Source organism: Grus americana, chromosome 15, assembly GCF_028858705.1.
Source record: "Grus americana isolate bGruAme1 chromosome 15, bGruAme1.mat, whole genome shotgun sequence".
Lineage (NCBI taxonomy): Eukaryota > Metazoa > Chordata > Aves > Gruiformes > Gruidae > Grus > Grus americana.
The window spans coordinates 15,764,131-15,787,337 of NC_072866.1; the positions used below are offsets into that span (position 1 = coordinate 15,764,131).

The 23,207-nt window shown below is 36.7% G+C and overlaps 1 protein-coding gene across 4 annotated transcripts; it reads right to left on the reverse strand.

Annotated features, from left to right (window-relative positions):
- Positions 1–3,887: 3,887 nt before the first annotated feature.
- On the reverse strand, positions 3,888–23,145 carry LOC129213481 (transmembrane protein 180-like). 4 transcript variants are annotated; one of them, XM_054843585.1, is made up of 7 exons: positions 23,094–23,145; positions 19,344–19,522; positions 17,853–18,587; positions 14,837–14,991; positions 13,260–13,343; positions 12,168–12,311; positions 3,888–5,943 (listed from the first exon to the last, which is right to left on the reverse strand). In XM_054843585.1, the coding sequence occupies exons 2-7, from the start codon at positions 19,494–19,496 to the stop codon at positions 5,814–5,816; spliced, it is 1,401 nt and encodes a 466-aa protein (XP_054699560.1). In that variant the 5' UTR covers positions 19,497–19,522; positions 23,094–23,145; the 3' UTR covers positions 3,888–5,813. The 4 variants fall into 4 exon arrangements, with proteins under 4 accessions (XP_054699560.1, XP_054699562.1, XP_054699563.1 ...); XM_054843587.1 differs by having other exon boundaries at positions 19,344–19,518; positions 23,094–23,140; XM_054843588.1 differs by lacking the exon at positions 23,094–23,145 and having other exon boundaries at positions 3,888–4,556; positions 19,344–19,582.
- Positions 23,146–23,207: the final 62 nt, after the last annotated feature.

Sequence of the window (23,207 nt, forward strand, 5' to 3'; positions counted from 1 at the left end):
CTGGAATTAGCATCTCTCTTTAATTAAGGTTCCAAATTTTGGGAGTAGTTCAGTAATTTGAGACATTCTTGGCTGCTACAACAGTAAATGCTGAAAGATGGAAGCGGTGCTTCACAGAGTTGTGTTTGGTTCCCATTATCTTCGGATTTTTCCTGTACACAGAAATTTGAGGTCAACAGGCATGGAGGTGATGAGATTCCTAAAAATCCCAAACCCACAGCATTTAAAGAAAAATTGGGAATGACAGGGTTTGCTCTTCGAAAGGGTCTTCTATCTGCAGCTGAAAGACTACAACTGTTTGAAAAACAAAATTTGACTTCACATCCTCAGGCATTGCAATTTTCCTTGTAAATAACTATTTTGCAACGGCTCAGAGTAAACCTTGCTCATGTCAGGCTCCTGCATCCTACTTCTGTGCATGGGGATGCGGAGATGAGCGGATAAAAATGTATCCCGCAGAGGAAGGCTAGCCTAGAACAGGCAATGCCTACTGGAACATTTTAATCTGGGAAAGGTCAAGATGGATAAAAATTTTTTGTTTTTTTCATGCAGCAGTATGTGCCTTTGGTAGAACAAAAGCCATCAGTGCTGTGGGTTTGGGTTAGGCACCACTGTTCTCACTTATGCTATAATAAACATAGGTTATTTGTGGTAATAGCATAGAAAGTGAGGAATACTGTATCCAATTGAAACAGAAAGAAGTTCTAGACAAAGCCTATCTCATGAATCCAATTCCAGCTGAGCATGGCATCAGGGCTACCATCTCTAATCTCAGAAAAATGTTTCTCAACAACCACAAGCCATCAGTATCTTCCCTTCTGATCAGATTTGACAGGCTGGAGTCTAGCCCCTTCATTTCCTGGTAAGGATGATGCTGGAAGGCAAAACCACCGTGGGATCCTGGCTTCTACCTGGAAGCTCCTCTGATCAAAGCACTAATCACATCCAACCTCGCTTATCCTGGGAAATCAGCAAAATCAGAGCAACAACAAAATATTGCCAGAGGATTTTTCTGTTCAGTTCATTTTCACTGATGTTTAACCTCCTTGAGGAAAGTTTTTGACATGAGAGCTTTAGACAGTTTTCCACATGAAGATTTTTTTTCTCCAATAGCTAGATGGGCTAAGATGCCTTTTTGGTTTATTTCTTTTTATTTGGTTTGGGATTAAGGACTCTGCTTTCTATGTGTGTTCTTGTTTGTAAAGACAGATTAGCTTATTTTTTTCCCTCCAGGAATAAACTAACTTTATAATCAAAATCCAAAATGACAAAAGCTGTAAACAGACATCTGCTCACAGACGTGTAAACCAATAAATAAAAGTGTTTCAGGTTAATTACATGTTGCTCACAGGGAAACATATCTTAATTTTATCACATGTAAAATGCAGATAATGAATTGCATACCAAATAAATTAAGAAATACGCTAGCTTTTGTCTTTGCATTGTTAGTATACAACCTGGGTATGTTTTAATGAGATTTTTCAGAGTTCCTACCCAGAGTTACATTTGTCATTAATATTCTGCTGCAGTAGTTGTATACTAAGCATATTTTTTCTCTTGACAGGGTGTAAAGAGCACACTATTCATGCATATTTAGGTAATAATTTTGATGTATTGACATTTGCATATAGGCTGGTGGAATTGTAACCAATTGCTGGACAATCTCAGAAAACTATTTGTGGTGTAAGTGTATGCATACGTCATTCAAAGCAATTAGTGTGCCGGGAGAGGATTTCCAGAAAAAATTGAATCACTTTTTTTCTATTTTCTCCTCAACTATTTAGGTAGCATTCCTTCTTTTAGTGGAAAATTTCTATAATCAATTGGGGTCCAAAAGGTCCAAAACATACCCAAAGGATTTGAATTTACCTAGGAAGGGGGATTTTTAACACGGTCTGCATTTGCTTTGCAGTGATCACAAGATGCCCAGCACAGGACTCGGTGACAGGGCGGGCTGCACAGCCTCATGCATTCCAGGGTGTAAATCTGCAATTTTCCCAATCAAGTACAGCGATAAAACAACTTTCCCTTCTATTATTTAAACAACAGTAAGACAGTGATTACCAGAAAGAGGTCTTTAGGATAAACAAACATAGCTAGCTATCCAAAATCCTCTCTCCCAAAGGTAACCCAGGGAGCCCAGCTGTGGGTTTGTCCAGCTCTCTGAGACAACTCCCCCCAGTCTCGGTTTACAAAACCAGCAGAATTCTTTTGACTGGCTGAGCTTTTTCCTGAGCTGGCTTAATTCTGTCAGAGTGAGCTCAGAAGTATTTGTGGAGATGTGGCTTATCTTAACCGTTCCTTCCCCTTCCTGCCTGTCTTTCCTGACAGCACCCATTAAGCTGTACAACCGTCTTCAAATGTAAACATCCTACAAGCCATGTCAACATAGTATATGCATGAATTACGGAGCAGTTCCAAAATCAGCACAGCAGGAGACCAGGAAGGTCATTTTGTACGAGAGGAGAACAGAGGCAGGTCTGTAAGCTCTGCAAAACATAGATCTAATTTTTTCCTACTTAAAATTAAAGATGCTTTGTTGTCATTTATTCAATGTTTCCACTCTCTCACTAGCCATGTATTATATTACTACTGTATTAGGCTAACATTGTTTCATGTCTACTAGATAACATCCTTTTAAATCTAGTAGACACTTGTACCTATTGATTTTCAATTAAAAAAATAATTCAGTGTATTAAGATCCAAATTCTCAGAATTTATAGAGAAACTCTAAGAATGGGATTCAAGCATCCAATTTCTCCTTCCCTGAAGTTATCACAGCATTTTGTACTTTATATTATACACACTTAAATCCTATTTATCAGTTATGAGACTATTTTAGACACTCTTAAATTATCAAGATAAAACTGGGGCATTTTTCCAGCAGCAGGACTTCAAGCTGCGATACTATTAGCTAATAAGGAGAGAAAGCAGACAAACCAGCTGTTGCAAGACACTGAACTTTTGCCTTTGATCATCTTTTACTTGATTCATGGCCAAACCCAATCATGGAGGTTTAGCAGAGGGTAACAAAGTTTAGTGGCTGACAGGGAAACAGCGAATAAGTGATGTCAATTGTAACATACCACCAACCTTCTATCAGTAATTCTCGTAGTAAAATTACCGCCTGAATTTAAAGCAGTTTTCCAGTCCTCTCTTGGATTGACGATTGGTGTGATGAAAGACACTCTTTTCCTGCCCTTATAGCAAGAGAAACAGGACAGACAAATGGAAGAATAATAAATTCTAACAATTTGCATAATTATTGATATCTTACATATTAAATAATTTTGATTTCTCAGATTTGCTTTCTAAACTAGATCATTCTACACAATTACTGTCTCACATCTTAAGGCTGTCTTGCTTAGAAATCTTTGATTATTTACTTTTCCTATCTTGATTCTAAAGCCTCTATAGAGAGGTTATTCAAACTGTGTCTTCAGTTGTATCACCCCTCACTCCTTTCTTTTTTCAGCAAATAAAATGGTATCTTTACCAAACATTTTCCAGAAAAATTCACTCTGATAATTTCCAAGAATTCTTGGTATAATTTTGACTCTTAAAACCACTTATTAGTTTTCCTGCTGTATAGCGCAGTACTCTCCCAGTTGTACACTATGTTCTAACAACTTTACATTAGAACTAAGTAATAAACACAGTCATCTAAGAAACCCTACTTGTGGAACAATAACATTTTCATCTATAAAAATATATATTCTATGAGGATGGGATGAACATATGAAATTTAGGAAATATAGAATCAGTAAAGAAAAATAAAACTATTTAAAGTTATTTATTACCATTTAAAAGGAACTGTCAGGGTGAAAACAGCTTCATATAATGAATCAAAGATTGCATTAACTTTAATTCCTTCACATTTTTGTCCTTCGCCTTTTTCTCCTTCCACCTTTCAGGCAGAAAATTCATACATACAATGCAGTAAATCTTTTAAAATTCAGAATCTAAACACACAGTCGCTATCTGCTCTGGTATTTGTTTAAATATTCTTTGGATATGTAAATACCAGTGACAGCACTATGTGTACATAATGCTATTAGCATGTACGATGCAAATGAATAATGGCATCTCTGACAAGAGAGAGATAAAAAACATATAATGCAACTTAAAACATCATCACACTTCTGGCTTCTTACATTTTAACATAAATCTTCATATTCCTATCAAAGAGTTCATTTAGATTTCTAAATATTTAACAATGCTATCCCACTTTTTCACTCATCGCTTTGAAAGCACTTTGATCTTCAAAAAAGGCAAGGAAATTATGTTTCTACTCTGCAAATGTAAAAACTGAGGCACAAAAGACTATTTTTTTCAACACTGGAATTTCAAATCTCAGACCTCTTCACGAAATTATGCTAATGTCCACCAAAATGCAGGCAACTTCTTACACTCCCTTCTTTTCCAAGTTACCTAGCATGGTAAATGTAGAGCCTTAGAAATGAGCTGGCTCAGCACTTTAAAATCGGGATACATACGATGCATCTTCTTGTACTTTCAAGTGAGTGGCGCTCCATAAGAAAGGTGCTTCTAAAATTCTGTTTGCCCAGGCAAAACAAAGAACAAAAATGAAGTGATTATATTATACTTAAGCTATCTGTCATTACACAATTACATGCTGGATGCATTGGAGGAAAAAAAGTATTTATTAAACAGAAGTATTATAAACATGCTAATGTAGCTTATCACTACTGATGTCTCAGTACTGATTACACTGTACTTGATTACAACGTGAAATAAAGAGAGGATTCAAGGTTTCTGAAATTTTGTCAAAAACCTTTATTTTATAAAAATCACAGGATCCATTTAAAAGTTTAACTGAAAAGATTTTTGGTAAGAATTAATCAGAAATTAACTAAATTCAATTTGATTAATCAGAAATGAACTTTGACTGTCAGCACATCAAATGAGTTTGCCAGTGTAATGCTGCTGTGCAGGTAGAGTTTGATTCAGTGCATGTGTACTTAGATTTGTCCAACTAACTGAACACTGCTACATCCATATGCTAATGTTTTTTCTTACCACAATGACATTTTCTATGAAGTACTAACAATATGCTACCTTCAAAATAATTTTCCCATTTAAAGCCAGAAAACTGCATCTACCTACCACCCAGACATTCAGGAAGTCAGTGAGGAAGTACAGAGCTTTTTCCATATCCAGCGACACTTTATTGAACAGCATTTTAATCTTTTTCTTCCTTAGCCTTACACAGACTTTCACAGGGTAGTTAATTACTCTTGGCTCTTCCTGTGGTAGCTGTCAGATTTGTCTTGATACTGGTCAGCTAGACATCATCTAAATTTTTCTCTTCATCTCCCTGCCATCCCTGAGGGACATCCACCAGGCTCTTTGAATTTAACTTCCAAGATCTACCATTTTATCAGTACGGCAGAATTAAGCCACCATCTTTCAGTAAGCTGAAGAAAATACAGTTCCCTTGAATTCCAGGTGCTGGGTTGGGATTCCTTTACCTGATCTGCCATATCCATTCTTCAAAGGAGTTAACAGTGACCAGTATATACCAGATATTACTTTATTTAGTAATTAAGGATAAAGCCCATTAAAGGCAAACAACTGAACTAGAAGAAACTCTGCGTAGGCTCCGCATTAAGGCTGGATGGGATCTGTGTTACAGTCTATATAGACTGAAGAATGCGACTTTATTCAAATGGCTCAAACTGTCTTTGGTCTAACAGTCCATTTAATGCAATTTTGCTTTTTTCACATTTAAAATGTACTAACTCTTTTGTGGTACAGCTCAGCAGATGATTTACTGACCGACTGTTACCTATTTAGCGTACAGCTGTCATATGAGTATTCTGGATTGAAAAGGGAGTCCAAGTCAAGATCTGTATGACTGCAATGCAAAGTGGAACCAGACAGATCAAATAGAACATGGCATCATGAAGACCTAAAAACAAACTGGTGAAGAAGATGAAAACACAGCTTTCAAGATGAAGAAAATTAACTTTCATGGTTAATTCACAACAAATTATTTTTAAAGCATTCACATTATATACACATATACAGCATATACATGTTACTGTGTACAATCAATTCTAAATAAAAGAAATATAAATCTCAGATATCAAATGTACTTCCACTATATTTTCTAATTCTACATACAAATATGTATTTTATGTTGCTTGCTCCTTTCATAATAGCTGGGAGGAAATTAGATAATTAGCACACAAAGAGTTAATTTTAGTACACTGTAGGCAACCTAAGAAATCCTGTTCACTGCTTTAGTACACAACTGTATTATGTAATATAGAAATCAATTTAAGCAATATAATCCAATTATAGAACAAAGCATCTGAAAAAGTTTTGTAGGACTGAAAAATCTGGAAGAGAAAGAAAAGCAGAAAATGGAAGCAAACAGTTTAATATGAAATTATTTTATTTAAGTTAAAATCTGTGCTACTAGGTATCCACATAGTGTTGTTATAGGTGCTGAGTGCTAGATGGAAGTCATGATTAATGCATAAATTCAGGTATGGTGTAAAGGGCTGTTTAAAATATCAAGCCTTATTTAATTTCATTTTAAAATAAATGATTACAATATAAACCATAAAAAGAATACATGTGAAATTAACACTAATTTTCATTTATTCTCATGGATGCATGGTATTTCCTCATCTAAATCTTCTCTAAGGAATAATAAATAAAAGCATGAGCAAATATGAATCAAAAAAGAAAATACAGGAGTTAAATGAATCCTCTTTTATGAACAGTATGGTTTCTGACAGCTCAAAGCATACATTTAGCCATTCATCTAGTAGCTAGAATCGTTATCTACTGGCATTCTGTTAATTATTGGATTCTAATTACTTAAATATCAGGAAAGTCAACTCAAGCTGAGAAACAGCCCCTAAATGAACTTTATCTCCATAAGGCAGTGTATGTTATTTTATTTTCTTTTTTTTTCTTAGCATTCAGGGATGAGATTGGAAACTCATAGAACAGCTATGGACATGATCCAAAACCCTCTGAAATCTGTGAAAAAGCCCTCTCATTAACTTGAGCAGGCTTTTGAATAAAACCTAAGAGTTTCCCTGAATCATAAAAGAATCAACTCATGTCTCACTGCATTTAACAGAGAAAAATGCTTGCAATCTTCAACATAGCCCAGATTTATTCCTTAGTACATGCACACACTCATACAACGATCACAATTTATCTCAAGTCATGTACACGCTAATGCAACATAAGAAAACAAAAAAACCACAGGCTTACAAGTGAATTACTTCATCACTTGGGCAATTGCATTTAAGACTGGAAGTGTTCACTAGCAGGTCACTGGTCCATAGCCAATGTTTATTGGCAGTGACAATAATTTACCATTTGGACATTGTTTACTGGCCTGTATTCAATTGCTTTTTCAGTCCACCTACAAGTAAACAAGGGCCAACATCATGCACACCACCGTCACAACTACCAAGAGTTAACTGTATGAGCAGTGTCAGCAGGGAGGCCACAGACAAATGAATTACTTACCTATCTAAAGATGAAAACAGGACTAAGACACAGTTTACAGGATGTTGGGGCTTGTACTTGGCCTGTTCTGCACACTAAAGAGGACTGCAGTTTTCAGAACTAAAATTATTCATTCTTTATACATGAACTTCAGGAAGGACAAAAAAAGAAAGGATGTCTGCCAAATTACTCACACTGGTGCAACCTGATTTGGTTTCATTGGAACAATATTAATTTAAGAAAATAATATTACCTATTGTACTGTAAACCTTAAGTTATTGCAGGAATTATGAAAAATATCTATAGTACACAGAACATGGAATAGGAAAATATTTCATTAAGGGACTGGGATAAATCAAGAGCTGAACCAGCAACTTCAGAAGTTTCCATGTCTACATTTTTTGCACACACAGGAATAAAACATACAATCTTTCACTAAACAGTCCTAATATCACTCTGAATAGAATGTGATGTTGTCCAGTAATTCAATATGGAAGCATCAACAGTTTAAAGTGCCTCCAGTAAATGATGAAGAGTTGTCTAATAACTTCATTCTGAAGTACGAATTTTAAAGAGAAGTTAGCTGTAGTTGCAGCGGCTCTCCAGAAGAGGGAGATTTTAAACTAGGTAACTTTTCCACAGCAAAAAAGCCCCAAACTAAAAAACCCAATCCAACCCAAACAAACAAAAAACCCAAGCCATAGGGGGCAGGTAATGCTTTGCTGTGATGACAGACCAAAAGGAAAAAAAAAAACAAAACACAAAACCCAAAACCCAGGACCACTCCATTTGAGCTATTGCTCAAGTTTTAAGGATATTAAAAATACTTCTTAAGCTAGCTTCCACTACAGAATGCTTAACTGATGTGTAGTGACCACATTTCCTAAGAATGTGGCATAACGTATATATTAATGTATACAGAATCATGTGTAACCCATATGGAACTGTGTACAATATATAAGCCAACCTCATGTGTGAAAAAGGTTACACCAAAAAGCAAGATGACCAAAAAGCAAGATTTCTGGAAGAGAAATACACTATTCATAGCAGAAGTCACACTTCAGAGTTACAATATCAGAAGCAAACCCAAGAGATACTGGATTGCTCCTAAGGAAGAGGACACCACTGTGACTGAGAAGATATTACCATTGAGGCAGAAGTAAATACTGGTAAGAAGCTGGTGATTTTAATGGTCAATTCAAAGGTTTCAGTACAGAGGAAGAGAAAGACAGTCTTAGTCTTTGGAGTGCCTGTTCTAATAGAGTACTGGGATCACTGTGCAGTGATAAGCATTTTCTCATTTCTGATGAATCTTATGATACCTCACAGATGAAAGAAAAAGGTGACTGAATTTTCCTTTCTTCTAGACTGTTACTCTCTGTATAAAACCTCTTCACTGTCTTACCAGCTTGGGTGTCCTGCAGAATACAACTGTGACAGAAGCCACCAAGACAATAATGAACTATTGCCTCAAAAGGGCTTCTAGGATAAGAATTTCACTCATAACATGCCAGTTGTCCTAATAAGCTGCTCAAGAGTGTGGTCTCTACTGAGGCAGAGAACATATATGCGTGAATTGCTCAACAGCATGATGGCAACAAAAGACAGGCAAAGCTTAAAAATTGGCAACTTGTAGTTGGTTGGTTCTCTTAATGGCGTTTTGGTACTTTAATGAAGCAGAGGAGAAGGATCACCTCCTTTGACCTGCTGGCAATACTTTGTCTAATGCAGCCCCAGATACCGTTTGCCGCCTTTGCCACAAAGGCACAGTGCTGGCTCATGTTCAGTTTGGTGTCCACCATGTCCTTTTCTGCCAAGCCGCTTTCCAGTTGGGTGGCCCCCAGCATATACTGGTGCATGGGGCTGTTCCCCCCCAGGTGCAGGACTTTGCACTTCTTGTTGAACTTCATGAGGTTCCTGTCAGCCCATTTCTCCAACCTGTTGAGACCCCTCTGCATGGCAGCACAACTCTCAGATGCATTAGCCACACCTCCCAGTTTTGTGTCATCACAAACTTCCTGAAGGTACGTCCTGCCCCATCATCCAGATCATTAATGAAGATGTTAAACAGGACTGGACCCAGTATAGACTCCGGGGGTACACCACTAGTTACTGGCTTCCAACTAGACTTCTTGCCACTGATGACTACCCTCTGGGCCTGTCCTTTCAGCTAGTTTTCTACCTGTCTCACTGTCTGCTCATCCAGCCCATGTATCAACAGCTTGTCTATGAGGATCTTAGAGGAGAGAGTGTCAAAGGCCTTAATGAAGTCCAGGTAGACAATATCGACTGCTCTTCCCTTGTCTACCCAGCTAGTCATTTCATTGTAGAAGTTTATCAAGTTGGTCAAGCATGACTTCCCCTTGGTGAAGCCATGCTACTACTGATGATTTTATTGTCCTTAATGTGCCTGGAGATGGTTTCCAGGATTAGCTGCTCCATCATTGTTGCTAACGTTTAATTTTCAGTTCAAGAAAAAATAAATAATTTAGAATTCAGCAAATAGTTTATGGTTTTGGACTGCATCTTCTCTCTTTTCCCAGTAAACAACATTGCTGGAAATTCTTAAGACATATTTATTCAAGGCCCAAACATTGTGTTAATGCAGAATAAGGGTCCTCTGTGCTATCTTCACAATTCACTACCAGTACACCTAATAAAGTAAATTATTTCCAGAACACTTAATAGATATTGCCAGCTTTGGAGAAGGAGGAAGGACACACCTGAGACTGTATTAGCGTAACACTTCATTACATATAAAATCCATATGTGTGAAATTCTCTTGTTTTGTCCAAACAGTTTGAGCATATTTTAAGTGATCTCCTCTATTCAGTTCGTTTGTCCCCAAACAACTTTGTCCTGAGGCAAGTGTACTTTAGCTGCCTGCCTATGGCTGAAATCTGACATCAGCTGATAGCGTTTTAATATGGGTAAATAATTTTAGCTCAGTCAATGGTCTGAGTACATCATGGACAAACTGACTCCTAGAAACAATTTTGAGTAGTCTGGTCTTTGTGGACTGTATGTCCACACTGCAGTCCATTTGCAAAGCAAAGGACACGCACATTCACACATACATATACAGAAAACACATGCAGACTGCTTCTTATTTAAGAAATTATTTTTGAAGGGATGGGCAAGAGAAATATAAGAGTATATTTCAGGTGCTCTTTGATTAACTGATCTCAGCTTTGTACCTTTATGCTGTTCCTTGCCCTAGTGAAATAAATCAAATTTCAGCATGCCTCAAATGAAGATATAGGTTTTAGAGATTAAGCATTCAAAGTATTTCAACTCTATATACAAGAAATTTATTGTTGCTATAGTCCAGAGGCTATTTACTGGTGAAAAAAAAAAAGATTTATAGCTACTGTGATTTAAAATCCATCCACAAAGGGATCATTTCTCTGATTGAGAGGGATCAGAACTGCAGTTTTTATGTTTCAAAACTGAGTTTCTCTGAATCATCAAGATGAATATATTCAGCCTTCTCATATCCACATCCAGTTCAGCCTACCGCTCTTCTACAAAAATCACTCATCTTATTTGACAATATAATGAGGTTGATGTCCTCTTCACATCATCTCACTGGCTGGCTATCTACAGAATGCATTAAAATAAAATTAACTGTTCTCACACATAGCATCAAACTTATGCCTTCTTTGCTTGTGGCACAATGCTTTTCTGAAAACCACCTGTTGTTTTCTTATGTCATGCTTTTCCTCATACATTTTTTTTAAGAAAATTCCTCAAATACAAAACATTCTCCTAGCCTTAGGTGACACATAACAAGTCATTGCTCCTTCCAGAGCTATCTCCACAAAAATTCATTTTTTCTTCTACAATTTTCTTCTATGTATTTTTTTAAGGTTTCTGCTTGAAATTTAGGAGAGCTACATAGTTCTCAGGATATTCATGTTGTTCTCTCAAGCAAATCCTAACCAGGACTGATTTTTGCCTTTTAGTCTTGACTTCGGTTATTCCTTGTGCTGCCACTTCCTCTTGTTGGTCATAAATAAACAGCCTATGACTCTTTCAGTGTACTGACTCCCTGTTAATTTGTTTTTATTAGAGCCCATGCGTTTCCAATGTGCTAACTAGCAACTGCAGCTTTATGCTGTGTGTTAAGGTCTCCAGGGACTGCAATGAAATCATTAGCATTAGAATGGTAAGCAGTATTGAAGCCAAAATTATACTCCTACTTGAGGCAAATTCCCTCCATCCAGTGATTATACTGCTTTCTCTCAAGCAAAAATGTATCTTAAATGAAACCTTATTAGGATTATATATTTAAAGAAGTAGGTTTACGAGATAACCAAAACAGAAGACAGGACAATGTGTATCTTCTTAGTAAGAGGTATCAGGTGACCTCAGACTTTTTTTTTTTCCCAATAGAACAGGAGATGGTCAACTACTGAAATGTATCCTTTGTTTTTCAAAATTAGGTAGACATGCTTGTGTATTGTTTAACAAACAATGTATTTTAAAAAAAAAACCCTAGAAAACATTTCAATTTCTATATAGATAAAACACAACTGTAAAATATTTTTAAAGCAGTCATATTTTTGAACTGCAGGTGATGCAAACTAATTGCCAATTAATTTGCTTTTTAGATGACAGGATTATTTCCTGTTAATTTCTATGATTTAAAGCATCCTGTTTGAACTTACCTTGGATCAGATTGAGCAACTTCATTATTCAGGTTCTCATATCCAAATTGATTTAGTATTGTAACCACAAGCATTGGAGCCAAAGATTGGGCAGGCTTGGTAAATAAAGCATTGGTACCAAAAACCATAGAGGAAAGTGGTGATCTAAAATATTTAGGGGAAAAACCCAAATGAATGCACAACACAAACTTATTAGTATATTAATTGCAATAGTGATTTTAAAAATCTTGTTAATAAGCAAATGCTAACTATCATACATTATAACAAACAGATCAGCTATCATAATGAAATTTAATTTTCTTTGGAAATGCAAGGTAATAAACCTCTGGGGTATATAGACAGCTTGGCCCCAATTCTGAAATGGCTTACACTCAAGTTCAACTTTGTGCACACTGAGTAATTATTGAAGTCAAGTTAGACTGCGCAGTGCACGGAGAGTTAATTACAACTTAAGACTTTACATGCATAAGGCCAGAAAAGGAGGCTTTTTTTTCTTCATGAAAGCAATAGCTCTCACCTTTGAGAGGCAAGTCCTTTAATACAGTGACCAGGATTGAATCTGCACTTATATAAACATTGATGGAACCAACAGGAAGTTATATGCACTTTGATAAAAATCCAAAAGATCCTTGAGTTGTAATATGCTACGTCACAGCAGGTTTTATCAGTTTTTATTTCAGAGAGTTAACAGCAACAACTTAGACTTTGAAATTTGCACTTTAAGTAGCACAGGTAAAGCTTCTTCCATGTTAAAAAGGCCTTATTCAGAAATTCCGTAAGTGAAAATAGATGTATATTATTACAAAAGAATTCAATTGAAGCTAACAAGAATAAAAACATAAGAAAATGAAGGACTTGGCTTATACTATGGTATAATTTAAACTAGAAATTACCTAATAATCTGTTTGAATTACTCTGCTGAAGTAACTGCAAGGAACTTTATACAAGTTCTTATCTTTACTTGGCTCCTACAAAAAGTACTTCTGTGTCAAGGATTCAAGATCATTTACTGTCTTTAACACAATCTAACTTACGAAAGAGTAACGTGGCAAACAGATAGCATATTTAAAGGAAAACAGTTGACTGACATACCTCCGCTTGTGTTTTATGAAATCTGCATCAACGATATCTGCCAAAGGCAAATTGAACAAACTAAATGAAGCTTGCACAATTACCCTGAAGAAAGACAAAATATTTAAGATGTTCATAGTTCTTACATACAATTTCATTATGAAAGTGTAACTGACATTCTAACACAAACACCCCAACACTGACATTTCCACAAACACACAAAGCTGAGACATTCTTTAAAACATGGTGATTTATCTGTTTAAACAGCAGTTCTGAAAGGATTATTAGATCTGTTCTTAATTGAGAACTAGAAAATGGTATGCAAACGTAAAAGGTGGGGTTTTTTGCTTTTTTTCGTGGACACTGGTGCAAAAGATCATAAATACTTGCTTGAGATTATCAGTAAATGTCATTTAAAATGACATGGAGAAAAGAATCACCTTAGTAGAAAGAGAAACTGAAAATTTGCTTTTGAAATCTGAAAAGGATATGAGCATTACTGGAAAGACTACACGGAAGACAAACTTCAAAGTGGGAGAATTAGAATAGCAAGAAAATTTTATGTGTTCCTATATATGTAATTTTGTATATATATGCATTTTAACACATGCACACACACAAAGCCAACTCTTAACAAACTGCTAACTGAAACCATAAACTCAAATATTAGGATTTCTACGTCTTACTAAATTTTGGGTGTGATTAGCTTTGACTTATGAAAGGCTTTGAACAACTAGCACTTTACACATAACAGTCTTTAGGTACCTTAGAATTATTTCCTGAGGAAATCAAAATATATCTTCATCACTTAAAATATGCAGGTAATGAAATTCAGTTTATTGTTCACACAATTCAGTGTTACAGTAGCCCATGACTGAAATACTGAAAATAAGAATTAAAAGGGGGGGGGAGGGGAGAAGATGAAGAAAGAAGAGTAGAAAGAACATGTAGAAAGAAAGCAATGAAATAGAAACTGAAATAAAAATGAACTTCTGTAACAATATTCTGATATAAACAGGTCTTTAATTTTAAATAAAGTTTTCCATGTATCATAATATCCTACTTCTGTGAAAATACTACTTCTTGGCATCATATTTACCTAGTACCAGTGAAAACGTGACTCAATATTGGTTACCTAACAGATACCTGACATATCGGTATTTGTTTTGCAGTGTAACACACAAGTGTTCATGCAATACAAAATGAAGTCTGAGCTTTCCTAGCAGCTTCTGAAGAGTTCCTCGACTGAGACCTTCTTGTCTATGTGGATGAGAAGAGGTTCTGCTTCCCTTCAATCTCATGTTAAAGCAGATTTGTGGCTGGAGGCATGTGGCTGGAAACCTTACTTACTGTTAATTTTTAAGGCTTTTTTTGCTTTGGTTTGGTTTTTTTTTTTAAACAGAAATTAAAAGTTGAAGTAGAATAAAATGAAAGCTGAAAAAAGTTGTAACTGGAGTTTCAACTCTTCTGGCAAGTGAAACAGAACAGAAAGAAAACCATAAAAGCAGTGGCAAAATCTTCACGCTATTAAAAACAAGTTTCCAGTCTGTTAGAATCATTTAAGCCGTATCTATGAATAGGGAAGTGTATTTACTTACATGTTTGCTGTGAGATAAAATGCCAACAGATAATAGTGTTCTGGCCCTAGAGCAAACATGACAGCAGCAGCTATTCCTTCAAAGTAAAAGGAAAACAAGATGATTCTGTAATAACCAAATTTCTTCAACGAAGCATGACTGAGAAGAACAAGGCACTGCAAAGATAATATATACACATATATGATGAAAAGATATAGTACGCTATTAGCATTAGGAGAGCTATAAAGCACAGACAGACCAGACATAAATTATTACTACCCATTAAAGAAATAAAACCAAACCAGCTTTCTAAAAAGCTTAATCCAAATAAAAAAATAGGAATCAAACAAAGAGAACTATCTACTGGCTCATTCCATGCTACCTCTACCAGCTAAGAATGGTCGTCTTTCACTCAAAAATAGCCAGCTGAGAACTACTACATCCTGAGGAAAACGCTGTTTCCCACATTATCTAACTATTATTTAATGTTCATGATCTTTATGTTTGATATCCCTTAAATAATTAACTTTGCGATATGTTAACTGTAAACCAAGCATCTTGCCATTTGAATTTTACCAGCTGATCAAAAATATTGTCAATAATTTTTTTCGTTAATATTACTATTTTCACTGACACTTACAGAAATTAAGCATTTTAAGTTCACCAAGTCAGCTGATCTAAGCAAGTTAGAGACTTTACTAGCAAGTAGAGAAAGGCAGATGCCAGTGGACAACACATGTGGCTGCATTTTAATTCCACCAATCTTAGCGAGCAATAATCCAGGTGAGAAGCTAGTGACAGGCAAACTCATGAAATTAGCATTAAGTGCTGATTATAGTATGAACAAAGTGTAAGCTTTTCTATATTGTTCCGCACTTTCCACTTTAAATAGGACATTTTGTAATGCACTATGTTCTTTTTATTATGTGAGCTTATGTCACCATCTACATGTATGTGGTCCTCATCACTGTCAAAAAAATACTCACAAACTCTATAAAGATACACATTTTCTTCCTCCTTCTGTGTTACAGAGATGAACAGTGTAATATTCAGATGAAGAACAGGAAATAATTCTCCTTGTGCATTTGTTCCCACATTTAAATGCTTTAACATAATGAAGAAAACTAGGATGCTACAGTCAGACAAAAATTACTGTGGCGAGTACTATTTTAAAGAAGCTCAAGTTTTCTACTTAAACCAATGATCAGGGAGGTAGAACAAATCTAGAAAGCTGGTATAAGAAAAAAAATGGTTGTAAGAAACTTAAACATACTCCTGCCCCTGTTGTTTTCAGGCATTTGGCAGAAAAGTGCTTACACTTGAAATGGTAAGGGATTATGTAATGCCTGTTATTGTAAAAACCATGACCTTGTCTCCCTGTAATTGACAAATAACCCTGTCTCAGGAAGTACTTATGATTTAGAAAATTCCTTATTACCTGCATGTTTCTAAGACTGCATATTTCTAATAAAAATACTAACTGAATGATGCAAATGTATACGTTTCAGCAACAAGGTATCCCGTCAGCAGGTTTTATTCCTCACACCTAAAAGGAACCTAAGACATAAATTGAATTCTAGTTCAGTACAGGCCACTGAAGCACAGTTCATAAGGGGCTTTATTTTACATGGGTTGGGTGCTTTTGCAGTAAGTGAACTTCAGGACATTGCCACCAGAGAATTCTCTTATTATATCTTGAGCTCAAAGGGACAAAACCTGAGAAAAATAAGGTCACAGCAAACTCTCTACGGTTCAGTGACCTTCTAGACAAAGAGCCTCTGGGGAGCAGAGAGAGATGCATTTTCTGACAGATTGTTCATTTCACACTGTCACACTGATTTTATCAACAGTAGTGATTGCTATATATTGAGTGTAAAATTATTTAAGCTTTCCTAACTTCTGTAGTTTCTGATTTACTTCCAAAGTTCATCAGCTAACTGTTTGAGTTACAGAAAAAAACTAGTAAACCTGTGTAAGGAAAAAAATTGAAATGATAGATATTTAGGAGTTATGGAACAGAGAAGGTACGCTTAGGATTCGTTATACATGCAAAAGCCAAAACGGTAACTGAAATTGAGCTGTGAATTCCAGTTGCACTTTCATGTATCTTCTTTTAGATTTTACTGTTACAACTTAAAGTAACAGCCTGACTTTCAGAAATCCTGAACATCATCAGCACCTATGACGAAAGTCAGGGTACTCAGTTTTTGAGCAATCCAATGAGTAAACATGGTGAAAGTTTTAAAAGATCCAGTGAAAGAAGTTCGAAGATTTTTTTTTATTCACTGCAGACAAGTATGTTTACATTCTGTGGGACATATTTTTGCTGCTTTTCTTGTTCTCATATATTACTCATTTAGGTTCTGTTTCTCTTTTCCAGTTCATTGCTTCTCCCCCCATTCCTGACTGGGGTCTTGAAAGTCTCTCTCTCCTCCCACTAAATGTAGCTGACGAAGACAGCGAACAACAAAATAAACGGGAACGTATTATTCTCCAAATGCAGCTATTTAGATTTTTGTTGGGTTCCCATGACTGAGATACCACATATTTCAACAATGCTTTTAATACCTAATAATTTTTTCTGGTGTTATGTGATTTATCTCAGAAACTTCCTGAAGAAGAGATTATTCTTTGATCCTGTATTACAAATCAAAACCAAAGAGAATTCAGAATTCTGTAGATTTTGCTTTAAGAAACTGACCATGTTTTTCATTCCTTTATCCTTAGGTATTATAAACCCTGTAGGACACAAAACATTCACTCCTGGCGTACTCACATCTCACATTCTTGTACACAGATAGTGTCTACCATCCTGCCTGCTTGTCCTTTCTCACTACCCTGCCCTTACATTCGGTTAGCCTGTACATAGACATAACTTTCTTTTAGAGCATGGGTGAGCTAGATTTGTCTCTTGGTATGGCCAATAGCTTATGACAGATATAGCATTTTTTCAACAGTGTAAATGGATACCTTAAACTAATGAAAACTAGTAAAACACCAAGTTTTTTATTTCAAAATATGGAAACAAACTGCCTACCTGAGGACAAATAAAGCCTGCTCCATACATGATACTTCTTATTGAGGAAGAAAGGACATCCTTAGGAATAAGATTATCCGCGAAGATCATCATAAAATTGTTGCAGAAGGCTAGGTGGAAGACTTGGAAGAAGTTCATTGTTACAAAAAATAAAAAGTTTTTCTCCGTCATAATCTGTTTGGTCAATGAAATTACAGAGGACCAGGAGAGAGCTCCATCATCATTTTCCAGATTAGTATTTTCCGTACAACTTTCCCTCTGCTCATATTGACTAGTACTATATTTGCCTGTGTAACACATACAAGCTGTTGCTAATACTGCAACCAAAACAGCGAAAGCCTGAAAATAGGCAAAATTTTCCATATTATCTGATATGAGACCACAAAAGAGAACGCTTGTTGATCCGATTAATGTTGCTACTTGGTTATATTTAATAAGCTGAAGCCTACTTTCATGTCTTGTTGAAATTTCTGCAAAGAGCGCACACTGTGCTAGAAGAACAAATGTAAGCAAGCCATCAAAAGCACATAATGCAACAATGAGGTGAAGACCACTTAGCCAGTCACCTTCTTCATAATGTTTCCAAGGAAACCAAGGAAGCAAAAAGGCTAATGCATATAAAGGAGCTCCATATAAAATTGAAAACTGGCGTCTTGAGCAGCACATGAATTTGGAGTTATCTTGAATATACCCAAAAAGAGGATCGTTAATGGCATTCCATATCATAAACACAACCTGCGACAAACAAGTAAGAAACACAACAGAATTTATCATTAGTGTGATTTTTCTGCAGAGGTTATACAAACACAGAAGTAATACACAACGTAGTTATTTAAAACAAATCTCTGTTCAAAGAATAAAGAAAGATGAAAGCTTCTCAGTCAAAACAGACTCCAGACCAGATTCTTAAAGCTATTCAGAGGTTTATAGTACTTTTGAAAAACAAGATGAATAAGTAGGCAGGTGCCCAACTACATGTGAAATAAACGCTTGTCTCTAAGTCTTCACTCCTTCAAAAGCTTATGTATCTGGGCTTTCATCATGCAAAGCCCAGATATTACTCTCACAGCAAGTAATTCAAAACAAGAACTGGCCCATTACTTTCAGGAGACCATTTGTGACAAGAGTTGCTCACGTGGATAATGACTTGCAGAATAAAGGCAGTATTTAAGTACTTAAACAGTCCATGGAAAAGCACTAATGTCAAACATATCTATGGAGCTGAGGTGCAAGATCAGTTTAGAACATTACTTCAAGCTATCAAAGGTAAAAATCTTGCCAGCAATTAAATTCTGGACATTTTTAGTCTAAAGACTGTAAACGATGTGCTTTATGTGTACCTTCAATTGCTTACGGATTAACTAAATCTAAAATTAATTTACTGTATAACTATTTGCAATGCATCCAAAATTAATTCATAAGTAAAAAAATGACTTTGTTATGATAACACATAGCACAACATGGTAATCAAAATATTCCATTGTACAATACCTGGGCTTGATGAAACGCTACTTCTGAAATTTTGTATCGATTTAGGAAAAGCTTAACGTAGTAGAAATTAAAGATACTGTTCATCATTCCAGCACCTAATGTAGTCATGGAGTATGCCAGCGCATTAGGATGAATTCCCAAAACAAACTTCATCTTCCACAAGTACAACTCTCTTCTTCCTCAAGTTATAAAAAAGAATTACAACAGTTGGTAGAATAATTTTCCAAAATAACATGACATGGGATATTCACTTGCTTCAGAGGTGTAGAACTGGATTCTTAGAGGAAAATTTCCCCATTCTTACTTCCTTTTCTTTAAGATGAGAAACACATTTTACTGAGTTATAAGACACTGAGCACAAAACTGAATAGATGCAAAATATTAATAAGTCAGTGACATTTCTAAATATAATCAGTGCTTAAAGATCAATGGAACAGGTAGACAAAAATTTAAAAGAATCCCTTCTTAACCGGTGCACAGACTCAATATAAAAACCTGCTATTGCAAACACTAATCTTGGTGTAGAGTTCAAAGTAATTGCACACATTTTACATCTTTCTTGCTAGCTACGTAGTTTTAAAATTATGGACTGTGTAGGAATGAAGTGACTCAATTCATATCCTTACGTATTCCATCATGATGAATGTCAAATGCAGCATGCACTTACATGAATATTTATTTCAAAACAAATACCAAGTTTTGTCCTTGTATTTTTAAATGTTAATTGTTAACAAGCCATTGAAGCAATACTTTCACCTAATAAACTAATGAGATATGAATAGAAACCATAAACCAATCAAAACACCTTTTAAAAGTTTAAACATTTTTATAGTATAAAAGACTGCATGTAAATAAAATCTAGCAAGTAACACATGTACAGCATTTTAAGTATGCCCAAACAACAGAGATGCAGCCCAAGAACGTAAAGTTCTTTAATATATCAAACAGATCTTCAGCCAACAATTTTTTAAGATGCTGACTTTTTCCATCTATCTAGCAATTAACTGAAGTATGCTTGGTATAAAGTATCCCATGGAAATAGCTAGCTCCAGGGAACAGCTACCTTTTAAAGCAGAGTAATGACTACCTAAAGGTAGTCCTTGACCAGATTTGATTCCATAAGCCCAATACAAAAATACTTCTCCCAAGTACCTCTTTTTAACTGAAGCCTTATTCATCTTTACATCTATTTGTCTGCCATTAATTTGGAGATACTTCAGGTTCAAACATCAGCCTTACGATGCACACTAACTCCACAGCTTTACAACCCGCTTTCTGTCAATAGTCCACACTTTGCTCCTCTGCACAATAACAATTTTAACCTAAATGCAATTTTCAAATATCCATCAAAATACTTAGTTTGAATATCTGCTTGCTCAGCTTGATAAGCATATCTATTGGCAGCTCCCTGAACTCATAAAAACGACCATGAAGGAAACAGGAAATGAAAACCAAGGCTATTTCCAACCTTCCTGCCTCCTGCCCTTTACAAAGTGGCTGAAGATGGTAACTTCCTAATCGCCAGGCGAGGGCCAGGCAAAACCTGCAGATCAGGGAGGGACAGAAGTGGCTATGCTGGTTAAGATGGAGGATGGAACAGCAGTTTTCCACCCTCAACACAGAAAATGAACTCTTGAAGAACAAATAAAATGTGGATGCATTTCTGAGTATATATTTAAGATGCTCTAATATGAAACAATGCAAAGAGTAGATCACTTTACAGACAAGAAAAAAATAAATCTGACAACTTGAACCAAGTTGTAGGTTTTTTTCCTAAAGACAATTTATTTGTAAGAATATGACTGAATTTTTAGATACTTGAGGATGATTGTGATGTATATTTTCAAGTTTATTTTTCACAGAGCTACAGCTGTTGAGACACTTCCATTTTCAGGTGATTTTTTGTAACAAGTTCGGTTCTTTTACTGAGAAACTGAAAATGAAGAATAAGGTTATTGAAAAGATGCCCATTTGAAATGTTTATTTTTAAAAATAAGTTTGATATTACTAACTGTGAAAGTCATTACAATGAGTGTGTTATTGACAAGTGTCAATTTTTTTTTCAAGAAGTGGACATTCAAGCCTTCACAAATATACTTAACGAAGTGATTTATGTAGTAGATATTAGGGTTTTTGGAAAGCTAGACATTTTATCCCTATTCCTCCCTGGAGCCCCCTGCACAGGTCTTTGAATGGAGAATTGGGAGACTCCCCTTTCCCTCAAATTCTATGAGCACCAAAAATAAATGTGCTTCACACTAACATTACCAGCAAGCTAACAGTCATTTTTCAAATCATATTTGACTCAATTCCTTCCTACACACAAAAAAAAGTCCCCTCAACTTCAGAAAATTTGAAAGGAGAAATTTGAAATTTCTTCAACAAAAACCTTATAGCAATGCACAAACAGGCCTCTAGTGCCATGACTAATTATAATATGCAGGATCTGACACAACTCTTTACACTAATTGGTACATCTGGTCCATTACCTTGTTTATGAAATAGGTTCAATTAGAAGCTCAGGTACCACACTTCCTTTCCCAGAAGATGTGCTCTTTAATTGTACTACAATGAAATCACACAAGTATCCCCTCCCTCTTCTTAATAGTCAGTCTTTGTATTGAATAGGTTAAAGCACAGGTGTTGACATTTTGTGACTCACAGAAGGCAAATCAGTTTCAGAAATTTTTAGTGGTTACAACTGTGTTAATACAGATGAGCCAAAAGAACAGACTGTTTAAACCAGGGAGACGCAGTATGACATTACTTGCATTTCTCCCAGAGCTGGACGACAATCACTAAAAGAAACTGGAGCATGAGTCTGAAGAAGAAAAGTGGATTCCCAAGCAATAATAAATTTTGACTGAAGCATGCTAGCTGACGTCATGCTCTGCTGTACTTGGTCCCACACTGCAGCGTAATGTTTACAGTCCTGACAAACTGGTTGGACACAAGTATCTTCCTCATCTTTCTTCCATGACTTGAACCACATTAAGACAGAACTAAGAATAAATGCTTTCCTAGTCCCGAGGGGTCACACTAAGGGGAAATGCTGCTGAAGCAGAGGAGATACAAACAGAAAGCACTTGGAGCAGGAGGGCAAGTGAAACTCGTGGAGTGCCACCACTCTTCCAAGCCTGCGATGCTATGGCTGCCCAAGTGCTGTGTGTGACTGACTCCTGGAAGGCACGGGGCTCTGGAAATCTGGCAGGACTGGAAGTTTGGAGGTGCTCATTTGTTAAAACTAGGCAAATCAAGCTACTTTTTCCTCAGCAGCTCCCCAGATAGGGGACACGGCTCCCTCTTCCTTGTAAGGAAAGGAGGTGAGCAAGCGGTGACCGCCCGACTGACACGGGAGGCGCGAGACTGGAGACGGCCGTGTTCAGGCGTGACAGCAGCTGCCACGGCTGCATGCTCCAGCGGGGCCACGCTCTCCCCTCTCCTTCCGCACTCCGGCGCCAAGGCTCCCCCGGGAGGCGGCGGGAACGCGGCCCACACCTGGGCGCGACGCCGTTGAAGGGACGCGGTCTGGGGACTGAGCTCCTCCTCACAGACTCTTCCCTCAGCGACTCCCAACCCGGGGCGACTAGGAGCCACAGCCTTCCCCACTCCTAGTCGCGCTGCCCCAGCCCGGGCTATGCCAGCTCTGCTCCGCCGCAAACCCACCGGAATACCCACCAGCAACCGCTCCCCTCCATTAACCCCTCAGAGACCAACAACCACCGCCCCCTTCCACAGACACTAACCCACCTCCTCTAACTGGAGGCTGCGCAGCCGGCTACTGGGGCGGGGTGTAATTAGCCCGGGCCAACCTTCTCTTCGTTCTCATTGGCGGCTTGACATGAATCCGCTTTGTGATTGGTT

Coding starts and splice junctions, on each gene's coding strand:
- LOC129213481 (XM_054843585.1), bottom strand. CDS start 19,496: ATGAAGTTTGTTTTGGGAATTCATCCTAATGCGCTGGCATACTCCATG. Junction 18,588..19,343: donor TAGCGTTTCATCAAGCCCAG/GTATTGTACAAT, acceptor TGTTTGTCGCAG/GTTGTGTTTATGATATGGAA. Junction 14,992..17,852: donor CAGGCTTTATTTGTCCTCAG/GTAGGCAGTTTG, acceptor TTATCTTTGCAG/TGCCTTGTTCTTCTCAGTCA.